Consider the following 14,827-nt stretch of genomic DNA (forward strand, 5'->3'; position numbering starts at 1 on the left):
TGCTCCTCTTCTGGAGTCATTCCTGGTTGAGCTGCTTCATCTTCGATCTCTTGGTGCTCCTCTTTTGGAGTCAGCGTCGTCAAGGTTTCAGTTTCTTGTAGGTTGTCAAGAGTAGATGAGGTTTTAATTGATATTCATTGATATACACGAGACTCATGAGTGGTTGTGCTTTGATTGTCAAATTCTTTTGTACAGACGAGCTGAGATCCGTCAGTCTCGCTGTGATCTTGTCTGGGAACTGTGATTTGTTCATCACTTGTCTCACATACAGTGGATAGACTTAACATTGTCTTCTTGTTGATTATATGTGCTGGGTAGACTTTCATAGTCTTTTTGTTGTTCACTTGAGCTTGGTAGACTTTCATAGTCTGCTTCTGGTTGCTCAGATAAGGTGAATAGACTTTCATGGTCTTGTTCATGCATGGATTTCGCTATGGAGTCTTTAGTTACTTCCATTCTGGAGTCTGTCAACATGCTCTCTGTGGAGGCTTGCGTCGCTCTCTGTGGAGTTGTGCAGTGTTCTCTTTGTGGAGTCGATCTGTGCTCTCAACGGAGTCGGTCAATACTCGCTGTGTGGTGTCGTTTTCTTCTTGGGTATTTGACAGGTTGCTGTAATCCAATGTATCGACGATCTGCCATTGCATCATGGTATTGTATTCATCTGCCATGAGTAGAGTCGTGTTAAGCTTTTCAACCGTGTCGCTGATGCTATAATTAGCATATCCGAATAACTCAACCATGTCTGGGTAGTATTTTTCGATAAACAAATAATTTTTGTTGTTTCGGATTTGTTATTGTGCTCTTCATGTTCAATGAACCAATCATCTTCTTTGGTTTCAGATTTGTCATTGTGCTCTTCACTTTGGGTGGTGCAAACTGCTTGTTCCATGGTGCTGCGAAAGTTATTTTCCACAGTGATAGAAGTTCAGGCAATGTTGTGCCTTTTGAGGTTAAATTTTTTGGTTTTGTGCCTTTAAGAATCTTGTTTGTGATTTTTGGGTATTTCCCCTTTAAGTGGGCGTCGTCTGAGTCCTCAGACGTCATGGCGCTCGTGACGTAAAGTGTAGGAATCGATTGCGCATGCGCACATTGATTTTCCTTTACTGTGCGCTTTGTCATAAACTGTGCATGCGCAAGCGATCCATCTTCGAACTGTGCGCTCTTTTTTGTTCAGCTGAGATCCGTCTTCGAACGGTGTCCAATCTTCTTCTGACTGCGCATGCGCAGAACGTTCTCCGCGCAAAACGGCTGTTTTCAACTGTGCATGCGCATCTGCGGTTTCCTGCGCAGATGCAGATTTGCTTCTTTTGTTCCCCAGGCAGTTTAAAATGTGCTCAGACGCCATTTTTACTTCTTCAGACCCGTGGAAAAGAACTTTATTGGTGTTTTTTCTTGTTAAAAACATATTTTTTTCTTGCGATCTGCACTTGTCAATCGCGATTTCCAGGGTTAAACCTTTCTGTTCTGATAATGAATGTTTGAGTTTCGTATCACTCATTCCCTGTGCAATTTCGTCTCCAACCAGTGAGTGTCTTAAAACAGCATTGTTACTGGTGTTACAGTGATCTTCAAATTTTTTAAGTATTACTTCTAATTTGATGATGTCTTCACCTTTCAAATAATTAAAGCAGTTATAGATTTCTCTAGCTTCAAGCCCTGCTAGTAGAAGTGATATTTTCATTTCTTCTGAGGCTGTGCTCAAATTATTAACTGCGATATATAATTTGAACGTTTGTTTAAAAATTTTCCATCTATGACTTAAATTACCGGTTGTTTTCAGCTGCGGTGGAGTTCCAACGAGTTTTATTGACTCAGCGAAGTCTCCCCACGTACGAGTTTTCTTCTGTTTTTGATCTTGCTTTGTCTGCATTTTATGTAACCTTCTAGTAAGCGTTCTGAAGTCTCCTGGTACCATGTATTATTCCTTGTGTCTGAAGAAAGCTCATAGTCTTACAGTTGAAGTAGATGCTTTATTGTGTGAGTTTGTTCTCCCTCCAGCGCTAATACTATGTTACATCTGAGCTGCCTGACTGTGTCCTGCTGACCAGCTGCCGTTCCTGTGAAGTGTCTTGACTTCCTGTTTGTCTATATATACATCTCTGGTGCTCCCTCTAGTGGTTACTTAGTTGTAGTGTATTTACATTAACCCCTTGTATATATACAGTGATGCATATCACTACACAGGTGACCTTCCCTCACAGAACTCTCCATCCACTCCCTGTATTCCTTGATCCTGACATGCTTCTAGCACATATCCATTTGTTAGCCAATTTGGACATCACCCACACACATTCTTCCCCCCCCCCCCCCACTTCATGTGTCTGAGTGCAACTGACCCCACTTGTATCCCCAGCACAGGCCTATCCCTGCAGCCCCTTTGACTGTCTTGAGGCCACTTATCCTCCTTCCACATTATAAGCCTCTTCCCTGCAGTTCCTTCTCCTGCCTGACACCCCATCTCCTCCCCCGCCACCCAGTACATGCCTAGCCCCTTCTCCAGTCTGAGGCCACTTGCCCCCTTCCCCTTTACAGGTGTAAATCTGCAACCAAGAAAAGCCACCCCCACCTGATGGGTAGAGACTTGCTTGTGACAACCCCCTGAAAGTGACGTGGTGCTGCCTGGCGCTGATTCATGTGAGCGCTATGCGATGCAAGGTAGGCAAACAAACTTCAAAGTAATGAGCAAAGTATAGGTCACCAGGTGCATGTCAGTTATGTAACATTGTGAAACACGTCATTCCAGTTGCATATTGACATGCCCAGATGATCTAGTGTCGTGGACTGTTGTGGCAAGGAGTACGCAGTGAGCTGTAAAAATATTGAAATGATATTCCCAACATGCCATGGTGAGAAATGAGACCCACCATTGACAGCTGGAGCGCACAATCTCAACCTTGTTTTGCGACAGTGTAAAACCGATTTTTGTTCTTGTAATACTTTCCGTTTCCGCAAATGGGAGTGGAAGATACCGATGTTAACTGTTTTAACATTACCCTTAGTCAATTAATTCAAGCATTCTATGCATGTTGAAGTACAGGAAATCCTCCAAAGCAACGTTTCCATAATTTCAGCAGCATTTACAGTTTAAATAAGTATTTATTTTAATTAAAGCTTGGCAATGATCAACATTCTTCTTAACAGGTTGAATTTGATGAGTGGTCCTAACAAAACTGAAAACATTTTGCTATGGAGAGTAGGGTAAAGTATTTTTCTAAATCCCCAGGTTTAAAATGAGTATAGTTTTGAATATTATTTAATGTGTATGCAATTTTGGATTTATTGAATGCAGTCAAACAACCTGAGTATAAGATGCATTCCTCCCAACTTAATTTTTATGTGGTTGAAAAACTCACTTGAAATAATCTGTTTCAAATTTATCCAATTTCTATCACCCAAACGTGATTTAACCAAATATAATTTACAATCCCATCTAGATCAATTTAACAATCGGCACCTAATTGCAATGGAAAATCTTTTTTTTAATTACAGGAGAGTTACCTTTTGAGGAATCAACTTTCTTTGACCAGCTAGTGGAATCCTACCAGGTGCTGATGTTCACCTTGTTTGCAGTACTGGCTACAACTGCTATCATATTTATTGGTAAATATCTAATATCTCGTAACTTTTGTTACTTTCTCTCACTGTGTCACACACGAAGATTAGACATTTCTTCTAAGCTCTACAACAGTGGGGCTGTGTAACTGAACATTAGAATATTGGAATGACAGGCTCCCACACTGATCTGGGACAGTGCAATGTTTTCCTGCATTTGGTTTTTATACCTTGTTTTAACAAAGTGAAAAAGGGCCACTTTCAATTATTGTAAACAACATAATATAGTGTAATACTCTTTAACCTTAACAATTTGCAGGTTTACTGATAGCAACGTCAAAATGACAAAAGTTATATTGTGATCACTCTTGACATTCACATCGATGCCCCTCACAAAATTCTTCCATTGTTTGAAAAAGTACTTTCAATTGATAAACATCTCCAGGTGGTGGCACGGTAGCACACTGGTTAGCACTGTTTGCTTCACAGCGCCAGGGACCCTGGTTTGATTCCTGGCTTGGGTCACTGTCTGTGCAGAGTCTGCACAATCTCCCCACGAGTGTGTGGGTTTCCTCCGGTGCTCCGGTTTCCTCCCACAAGTCGAGAAATATGTGCCTGTTAGGTGAATTGGAGATCCTGAATTCTCCCCCAGTGTACCCGAACAAGCGCCGGAGTGTGGCGACTAGGGGATTTTCACAGTAACTTCATTTCAGTGTTAATGTAAGCCTACTTGTGACAATAATAAAGATTATTATTATTATATACACTGCTACATTATAAAATCACAACATTTTGTTAATTGATTTTCCACAGACATTGCTTCATTTGAAAGATTCCAAATGCTGGCTGCAACTATCAAATGCAGTGTCAGGTAGATGGATAGCAAAGATCTCTCTATTTTACTCACAGAAAGGCTTCCTCTAAGATGCCAGTGTGATTTTTTTTCACTTCCCATATCACTCATCCTTATGATCTCTTTGATTGAGATTACTGATATGAGGTTGGTATTATGTTGTGGCCCTCTGCCACTGAGAATGGGATTGACCTTGACCAAAATCACATCGTATTGGATCTTACTTGCTGGCAAAAGTGTTCACCCTATCATCTGACCTAATTTACACCCAGGTGTCAGGAATAAAAAGTCAGTAGACTACCAAATCCAATTACTGTGTCTTTTGTGCTGAATGGTAAGATATAGCCAAGAATGGTTTGGATAGACTCATACACTAGTTTTCTGATCCTCTATTTAGGGAAGGACATGAGTATAACCTAGCATAAATAATGTATGTATTTTTTGTTAGTTAGAGTACCCAATCATTTTTTTTTCCAATTAAGGGGCAATTTAGCATGGAAAATCCACCTAACTTGCTCATCTTTGGGTTGTGGGGGTGAAACCCATGCAGACATGGGGAGAATGTGCAAACTCCACACGGACAGTGACCCAATGCCGGGATTCGAACCAGGGTGCTCAGCGCTGAAGTCCCACTGCGCCACATGCCACCCAATAATATATGTATTAATGCACATTGTTAACCCTCTTGAAGTGTGAGATCAGCTCCACTCCCCACTCCCTTCACTACCATTTTTCCTATCTAGGAATTATATACTGCTGTGAGTGCCAATTATTAGGATTGTTTCATGAGCTCAGAAATTACAGTCACATAAAACTATGGCAAGAACTCTTGCTGACAGTAACCTTTCATTCCTGGAGTGGCACTGCGAGTAAAAAGGAAGAAGTATTGTAGCAGTAACGGGGAGGGATAAAACCTGCCAGTGTGAACTACGATATGCTGGGGGATGAATGGTCCCAACATAAACAGAGGAAGAGGAGTGAAAATCCACCATTCAAGCTGAGAGGGCCATTGAAAGGTGTGACCATGAACTGTTGAAAAGTGAAACATGTTGTCACAAACTGAAGGGGAAGCTTATTAAAATGAGATGACAGTGGAAGAGAACCATGGTCCAAACTGAACAAGGATTGTACCAAATTGAATTGGGGACAAGATTAGGGAGGCTAGCCCCTCTAATATGGAGGTAGAAGGAGATAGACACCTGTCGGCTGACTCTTTGACACAAAATCCTGTCATAGGATGACAATGAACAAATGGGAAGGCTTAAAATGAAAAAGGAAGAAATACTTCAATGCTGTAAATACTAGATTGTCTGAGCAGCCAAATAGTAAGCTTCTACAGATGCCTTTTTTATCCAAAATCCACAACTATGCGGGATTGTATAATTCTTTTAGAACCTCTTAAATTCTATGAGTCACTATTGGGAACTGCAATAAATAATTTATGAACTATAATGATGTATTTCAATGTCCTTTTTTGCAAAAATGCAGAATTTAAAATAAAGGTTTTCAGTGCTAGAAATCAAAGCACTAACATGGGGATAATAAGTAAATGCCACCAGAGGATCACAGGCTGCTCTCCCTTTTAAGAGTGAGCTGACTGATAGTGATTTAACCTGAGAGTCACCACACCTCAAGAGAGGGCCACGGTACTCAATGAGCCCAGTGGTGGCGGCCATGTTGAGAACGTGGACCCAGTTGAGACAGCACTTCGGGGTAACCAAAATGTCCCTTATGGCCCCCATCTGCGGCAATCACAGATCCCCCCCCCCCCAGCCATGCTAGATACCACCTTCAAAAGTTGGAGGCGGAACGCGGGCACACTGACGGTCGGGGACTTCTACGTAGGGCGCAGACTGGCGACACTGGACGAACTGATGAGGAAGTGGAAACCAGCAACAGGACAGGAATTGAGACACCTCCAAATAAAGCACTTCCTCCGCAAAGAGACAGTAGGGTACCCCGGGGCCCCAGAAAGCACACTACTAGAGGACCTGCTAGGCACAAGCAGCGAGAAGGGGTTATGTGGGAAAATATACGGACAGCTACTGGATAGAGCCCGGACACCACTGGATGGGACCAGACAAAAATGGGAGGACGAACTAGGGACAGAGGTAGGATGGGGACTCGGAGCGCAGCACTGAGCAGGGTGAGCTCCACCTCCTCCTGCGCATGGCTAAGCTCAAAGTGGTGCACGGAACGCACCTGACCAGAACCCGAATGAACACGTTCTTCCCGGAAGTGGAGGACAAATGTGAATGGTGTCAGAGGGGCCCGGCCAACCACACCCACATGTTTTGGGCTTCGGTTCTGGATAGCCTTCTCCGAGGCAATGTCCGAGGTTGTGAGGGTGAGGCCATGCCCAATAGTGGCAATTTTCAGGATATCAGAGCAGCCAGAGCTACACATGGGGAAGGGGCCAACGCCCTTGCTTTCGCTTCCCTAATCGCACGCCGGAGAATCCTGCTCGCTGGCGATCGGCAGCACCACCCAAAGCTGCAGACTGGCTCGCTGGCCTCTCGGAATTTCTCCACCTGGAGAAGATTAAGTACGCCATCCGAGGGTCAGAGGAAGGCTTCCTGGATAGTTAGGGGCAGTTCGTCGGCCTGTTCCAGGCCAGTAACGAGGGGTAAGCCAGGGAAAAGAAAAAGATGAAGAACCAAAGGACTGCGCAACCGGGGTGGGGTGGGGGGGGGGGAGAAAAATGGGGAACCACAAGAGAAAAGGAAGGGTGCTGAAATCAATGGGGGGGGGGGGGCAGTGAGGAGGAAGGGGGGATATTAATAGACCAGGGGTGGGCAAACTACGGCCCGCGGGCCGCATGCGGCCCGAGAAAGGTTTTTATGCGGCCCGCCAATGAGGTGCCCGGAATCATAACCGGCATTTTTGAAAAGCCGCCGGGGAAAAGCCGCTGAAGTAAATGCGCTTATTGAATAAGCGCATTTACTTCAGCGGCTTTTCCCTGGCGGCTTTTCAAAAATGCCGGTTATGATTCCGGGCACCTCATTGGCGGGCCGCATAAAAACGCGCGTAGTGGGGTGGATGAGTGGGGCTGTCTCATTGGTCGGTTTAATTGGGTGTGCGACCAATAGGAGTCCAGGTTACAAAGAATAAGCCTTATTATTGTTTGTAACCTGGACTCCTATTGGTCGCACACCCAACTAAACCGACCAATAAGGCAGCCCCACTCATCCACCCCACTACGCGCGTTTTTATCGTTGACTCGGCTAGGCTGTGCTTCTGACAGTGTTAAGGATCAGCACAAGCAACTTGACACCTGATTTCAACAAACTGGTAAATGACTGCAGTCAGATGCATCATTCTCATTGACATTGTTCTGTTACTTACTGAGTTACTTTGTTTTTCAAATAAATGTGCTTTTTTTTCTTTAAAGACCTTTTATTTTGGCTATTTAAAATATTAATTATTTTACTTAATATACTATGCGGCCCTTTAAAATTGTGAATTTCTGAATGTGGCCCTTGCACGGAAAAGTTTGCCCATCCCTGTTATAGACCAATCCAGAGGGCAGCAAAATGTACGTACAGTTAGTCAAATGAAGGACAAAACAAACCTCTCTGTAAAATAAAGCAAATTAACGCGGGCAAGAAAAATTTAATGCATATAAGTAACAACTGTTTATAAATATGAGAAAAGTCGGGGAAAAAAGAGAGGCCACGGTCGAGAAGGTGGGGCCTTTGTGAATATCTTCACGAATAATAATATGTACAAACTGTAGTAGTGAAAAATAAGTCATGACTACAATTTACTTTTGTTTTGTAGCTTATAATGCCTTCTTGACAAGGATACAGACTATCCCTGTAATTTATGTTTCTACATCAGCACAGACAGGTAAGTTAGAAAGTTTCAGCAATGGCTACAGTGATTCTGTTTATTGCTGAAGCTTTGTTCACATTAATCAAATATAGTTATTCTCGCTCTGGAGTTTGTCAAACAAGATAATAGATTTTAACTTGTGCTTGTGTAGTATACAACAGTAGTTTTACTTTTGATTTGGGTGAGGTGCACTGTAGAGCAGTACAAAGACTATCTGTAAATAGTATGCAGGTGCCATTTGCATTCACCTACTCCTCAACTGCCACTGTGTAATACCCACCGTATTTTACACGACTGCATCCAGCGAAAGTCCAGTTGTACTGACCAGAAATGCAGATTTCCCGTTACTGTTTGTGCAGAACTTGCTCTGACATCAGAGAAAGTCCCTAACAATTTTGCACCAAGTGATTTCACTGTGTGGATGTTATCTATTCAGACACTTTGTATGTCGAACTTGTTTTTAAAAAATAGGTTGAAGCATTGAAAACAACTGTTTTAAAGAGGAGTCAATATTTTATCGCACAATACAATTCATAAAACCAGGCTATTTTGGCACATTTACCATAGCATTGGTTTGATTCAGTTTTATTGCTGAAGCATTATCAATAGCTGAAATTTGTAGACTGAGCATATGCCTACATGAAATGGATAGGACAGGACGAATTGATTTGCTCCACTTTGAGTATTCATTTCTGTCAGTCTCTGTTGATACTTTAGAATCATATTGTTCACTGAGCTCACTAACAGCAGGTCTGACCTAACATTCAATACTCTAGCCTGAACTTTACATTTGGGGTGTGCTCCAAGCCAGCACAGGCGAGAGCGGATGTAAAACTCACTCCCACCCAGGATTGCGTTGTTAACGTGATATTATACTGGCCGGTCAATTAACGGCCATCCAGTGTGAAACAAACTCTGTGAAAGGCTGAGCACTGCCGGAGAAGGCGGGAGGAAAGAGAGTCGATGCCGAGAAAAGGGAATGTACAGGCTGGCAGTTTCAATGTCTTCCCTCAAGGGGACAGCTGCTGCGGAGCTGTCTGAAGCTACAGACCTGTTCAAAATAAATATCTGCGGAAACTGTGCCACAGTGTCCAGGCAGCACAATCTTACACAGACTTCAGTCCCCTAACGCGTTTGTTAATTTTATTTGAGCCCTGAATTACATCCCACCCTGGATCATGGTTGCAGGTCAAACATAAAGCCAACCTGGCCAGTTGGCCCTCCCACCAACCGTAAAAACTGACAGGCAATTGTAATGGGAGTGTCCCTTTAAGAAATGTTTTTGTCTTATCACATGACTTCAAAGATTTCATTGCGTGGGTGGACTGTACTGTGGCTCTGTGAGTTTTTACTTTTCCTTTGAGTTTGAAGCTGGTTTGTGGCTCTGGGTTAACTTTCGCTTCGAGTTCTGGACTGGTTTTGAACTGCACAAGTTAAAAGAAGTGTCTCTCTATCTTCATTTTAAAAGCTGTTTCCAGACTACGTGACAACTTAAAAGAGATAATTGGTTTTTGGAAGGAATTCAAACTTGCTGTGTGGAAAGGGGAACAGGAATATCACTAACAAGTCTTATACCAGTTTTCTTATACCGGTTTCTGGTTTTACTTGGATTTTGTTACTGAATTGGAACAGTTAAAGGGGGAATTCATTAACGGTTACACATTGATTACTGTAGCTGTGTGGGTCTTTATGTTTGTAATTGATAATAATTCTTACTATGTGTGTTAATAAAAATGAGAACTAAATTCGTAGAATAAAGCTTGTCTTTTCATTAAAAGCACCTAAGATCTCTGTTGAATAACACCTGAAAGGCAGTTACAGGTCAGGTGAACTCCATAACATACTTTTGTGTTTTCTAAACCCTGGCCCATAACACAACGTAAAGTCCCGGACAATTGCCATTTAATTAATTTAAATTGAGTTTTGATTGTCGGCAGATACGCATCCGACTCGTACGCAAGCACACCAGCTGAAATATTCCGCTGGGGCATAATGATGAAAGCTTGTGTCCCAGTACCTTTTCGTGCGATTTGTGTGCTTCCGGGCATTAGACATAAAAATTTGTCCTCAGTCTTTGATTATTTGTCCACCTCTAGACATATCTTTTGTTTCTTGTTCCATTAATATTCTCTTGGGGCCCATCATCACCACCTCTGTGGTCACTTAGAGCAGGATTTCCCCACAGGCTTCAGGACACACTGTCGGTTTCAAACAGGGATCAGAGTTTACAGTATATGAGGAACAATCACTCATCAGTGATTTTCCTTGAATTGACCAATTTTGGTCAGAGGGTAGGATAATTGTCAAATTAAGGATGACGGTTGGGCTCTTGAAGCCAGAGGCAGCCATCCAGCATTGAAGAAGAAAGGCTGGTTTTTCAAGGTAAGAGAGAGGGAGAGGTTGCCCTACACACCCTTTTCTCCTTTAAAAAAAAAGGGATTTTTTTTTTTTAATCCCTTAGCAGCCAAGCAACCATTCAGGATGGGAACTCCCTCCACAGTGTTTCTGAAGCCAGGTAGACAAGGAGGGCCTCTAAGCTTTCTTGAAGCCCGACCTCCATACTGCGGCCGCTAACTCCAGGCACTTGGACTGTTTCCAGACACCACCAGGGCTCTGGAGACTGACTTGTAAATTCCACTCAACCTCTGGCAATGGTACCTAATGGATAAATGTCTCAATTGACTACATGCCACTTGCCCATCCTTCACCCCTCCATTCCACCTCCAGAAAATGGCCCACGCCAAGATGGAACCAAGGAACCAGGACACAGGTGGTGCAAAATGCTGCACCAGCCCACTTACGTGCCTCCACTCAATCAGCCCTTAGTTTCTTCTTTCTTCCATCCCATCACAGATTTTTTTTACCCTCTTTTTCATTTGCTTAAAACCGATTACTTTTTTAACGTTTCCCAGTTCTGATCAAAGGTTACTGGCCTGAAATGTTGGCTGGGATTTTGTCAATGCAGTGGAGTCAGGCTGGGAGGCAGGAGGGACAGACAAATGGTGCTAAATGAGAGGGAAGCCCATTCACGCCATAGCAGATATGGGCACAGATAAGGACGGCACAGAAGGACAGGTAGCCAGCCTCTCATACTCAGAAGGTGCTCTTCACTAGAGTGGATCTTATCATCTCTGCTTCCTGCAAACCTTGGAGTAGCAGTGTCACCTCTCCAAGGAGGAGCTCACTGAGCTATGATGGAGCCTCTGAGCCTAATGGAAAATAATGGGAACACATTTCCTGGGTGACATTGAAATTAATCATGACCCTGAATTCTTATGTCTCAAGGTCACTCCACCGATCTGGAGATAACTGGGATCTTCCACCCCAGCTTCTTCACCCAAAGGGTTGTGAATCTATGGAATTCCTTGCCCAGTGAAGCAGTTGAGGCTCCTTCATTAAATGTTTTTAAGATAAAGATAGATCGTTTTTTGAAGAATAAAGGGATTAAGGTTTATGGTGTTCGGGCCGGAAAGTGGAGCTGAGTCCACAAAAGATCAGCCATGATCTCATTGAATGACGGAGCAGGCTCGAGGGGCCATATGGCCTACTCCTGCTCCTAGTTCTTATGTTCATCACATATCAAAATCAGACTGAGGTCTGTAGAACTTGGGACAATCAGTGAATTCCCTCAGGGGCAGTATATCATTGACTGAATGAATGCATGTTGGCCATCAAAGCTGCCACAGACCAGGTAGCACCTTTAATCAACGGGAAGGGTTTCCACTCGCTCAATGTACAACTGTTTTATAACCACAGAAGGTAGACCTGTGCCCAAGAGGTTATCACGACTTGCATTCTAAGGCAGTCCTTCAAACTGGACCTATACGGGCCTGTGTCGCACTTTCAAGGATGAATCCCGCACCCAGTATAATCAAAAACAAATGAAGTGATCATATATCTCATTTTTTGTTTGGGGAAATTGATTGTTATTTGGTTATAATGGCTGAACTTAAATTCTCATTGGTTGTGAAGAGATTTGGCATGTGTTGAGGATGAGGCAATAAGCTACAACAGTTTGATTTGATTTGATTTATTATTGTCACATGTATTAGTATACAGTGAAAAGTACTGTTTTTTGCATGCTAGACAGACAACGCATACCGTACATAGGGAATGAAGGAGACTGCAGAATATAATGTTACAGTCATAGCTAGGGTGTAGAAAAAAGCTCAACTTAATATGATTTAGGTTCATTCAAAAGTCTGATGGCAGCAGGGAAGAAGCTGTTCTTGAGTTGGTTGGTGCGTGACCTCAAATTTTTATATTTTTTTCCTGATGGAAGAAGGTGGAAGAGAGTATGTCCGGGGTGCCTGGGGTCCTTAATATGCTGGCTGCCTTTCCGAGGCAGCTGAAATTGTAGACAGTCAATGGATGGGAGGCTGGTTTGCGTGATGGATTGGGCTACATTCACAACCTTTGTAGTTTCCTGCGGCCTTGAGCAGAGCAGGATCCATACCAAGCTGTGATACAACCAGAAAGAATGCTTTCTATGGTGCATCTGTAAAACTTGGTGAGAGTCGTAGCTGACATGCCAAATTTCCTTAGTCTTCTGAGAAAGTAGAGTCGTTGGCGGGCTTTCTTAACTATAGTGTCGGCATGGGAGGACCAGGACAGGTTATTGGTGATTTGGACACCTAAAAACTTGAAGCTCTCGACCCTTTCTACTTTGTTCCCATTGATGTAGAAAGGGCATGTTCTCCACTACGCTTCCTGATGTCGATGACAATCTCCTTTTTGTTGACATTGAGGGAGAGATTATTGTCGCTGCACCAGTTCGCCAGATTCTCTATCTCATTCCTGTGCTCAGTCGCGCCATTGTTTGCGATCCGACCCACTACTGTAGTGTCGTCAGCAAATTTAAAAATTGAGTTGGTGGGGGAATTTGGCCACACAGTCGTAAGTGTATAAGGAGTATAATATGGGGCTGAGGACACAACCTTGTGGGGCACCGTTGTTGAGGATGATCGTGGAGGAGGCATTATTGCCTATTGTTATGGGCCAGGGTTTAGAGAACCCCAGAGTGTATCATGGAGTTCATCTGACTCACAACTTTTAATAGATTGTGGTATGGGGAGCACACGGCCCACTCTACAGGTGTGGTACAGCAGAAATGGAAAAGTTTTTTTAAAAGCAAAACAATGTTTATTCTATGAACTCCGGTTAACCTTTTTAAACATACAGTGAACATCTTAGCAACCATTAATTCAAATACAACCCCCAAAGACTACAACACTAAGTAAACCTTTAAGTTTTCCTTTTTAACATCCATATGACTTAAAAACAAAACCTTTATCAGAAGCACATCAGGTTAAAGTCACTACTGAAATCATTTCTAATTCAGAATTCACCAAATGATCAAGAGATAGTCTTTTGATGGCAGAGAGAACAGCAATACACCTGCTTGGCTGGCTTCAGCTCCAACACTGAAAACGAAACTAAAACACACCCTGCTGCAGCCTGCTCAAAAACGAAAGTAAAAAGCTGGCAGACAGCCTAGCTCCACCCACTCTCTGACATTACTGCAGTAGTAAGCACCCATTTCTTAAAAGTACTCTCACCACAGATATTTATATACACACCCATTTATGAACACCCATTTTTTAAAGGTATTCTCACATGACACTATCCTTACTGACTGTGGCCTGTGGGTTAGGAAGTTCAGGATCCAGTCGCAGAGGGAGGAGCCGAGGCCAGACCACGGAGTTTGGAGATGAGTTTCGTAGGAATAATGGTGTTGAAGGCTGAGCTAAAGTCAATAAATAGGAGTCTGACATAGGTGTCTTTGTTATCTAGGTGTTTCAGGTTGAGTGCTGGGCCAGGGAGATGGTGTCTGCTGTGTACCTGTTGTAGTGGTAGGCAAACTGTAGTGGATCAAGGCAATCTTGTTCTGCAGGTGCAAATTGCTGCACACTTCTCAAGGACTCCATCTCCTTACTCTAGACATCCAAGTGCCGAGTCAGAGAGGACACCAGAATGTCTGCTGTGCTTTAAACAAAATTATTCATTCTCTGCTTTCCGCTATAGAACCATAGAATTGCTACAGTGCAGAAGGAGGCCATTCAGCCCATCAAATCTGCACCGACCCTCTAAACATGCACCTCCTAGACCCACAACGTATCCCCCTAACCCTACCTAATCTGCACATCTTTGGACATTAAGGGGCAATTTAACAACTATCTTTCATTAACATCTTTTTGAGTTGGAATAATCCTCAGAGCTAAACTAAACACAGGTGAGGAGTCAGTGCTTTCTATTACTCCGCTGGTTATGTTGCCAATTTTGTGTTATTCCTAAAATTAACAAATGATGAAAAAATATCAGCAGTGATCTTTTTTAAAAATACATGTAGATGAACACGGTGCTGAAATGAAAAATGGCTAAGTAGGAATAGGAACAAAATTAGTTTAACAATATAACATTGATATATTCGCATAAATGACCGTGAATAAGTCCAGTAATAAAACAGCTGAAAAAAGTGATGGTTTTGTTCAAATATTTTAGAGAGATCAATTGCGAGCTGAGTGATTTCAATGTGACAATTAAAGGGATCAGATAATGTGACCGACAATAAACATGTACCATTTCATT

General features: G+C 42.8%; 1 protein-coding gene across 5 annotated transcripts in view; it reads left to right on the plus strand.

Moving 5' to 3' along the window:
* The window catches only part of LOC119974981 (nuclear pore membrane glycoprotein 210-like), a 236,351-nt gene that overhangs the window by 212,931 nt on the left and 8,593 nt on the right, over positions 1 to 14,827 (plus strand). For all 5 annotated transcript variants that reach the window (XM_038814382.1, XM_038814384.1, XM_038814386.1 and 2 more), the window contains 2 exons: positions 3,490 to 3,600; positions 8,186 to 8,254. In XM_038814382.1, the coding sequence (XP_038670310.1) occupies positions 3,490 to 3,600; positions 8,186 to 8,254 (180 nt within the window). The remainder of the gene's footprint in view (positions 1 to 3,489; positions 3,601 to 8,185; positions 8,255 to 14,827) is intronic.

This window comes from Scyliorhinus canicula, chromosome 12, assembly GCF_902713615.1.
Source record: "Scyliorhinus canicula chromosome 12, sScyCan1.1, whole genome shotgun sequence".
Lineage (NCBI taxonomy): Eukaryota > Metazoa > Chordata > Chondrichthyes > Carcharhiniformes > Scyliorhinidae > Scyliorhinus > Scyliorhinus canicula.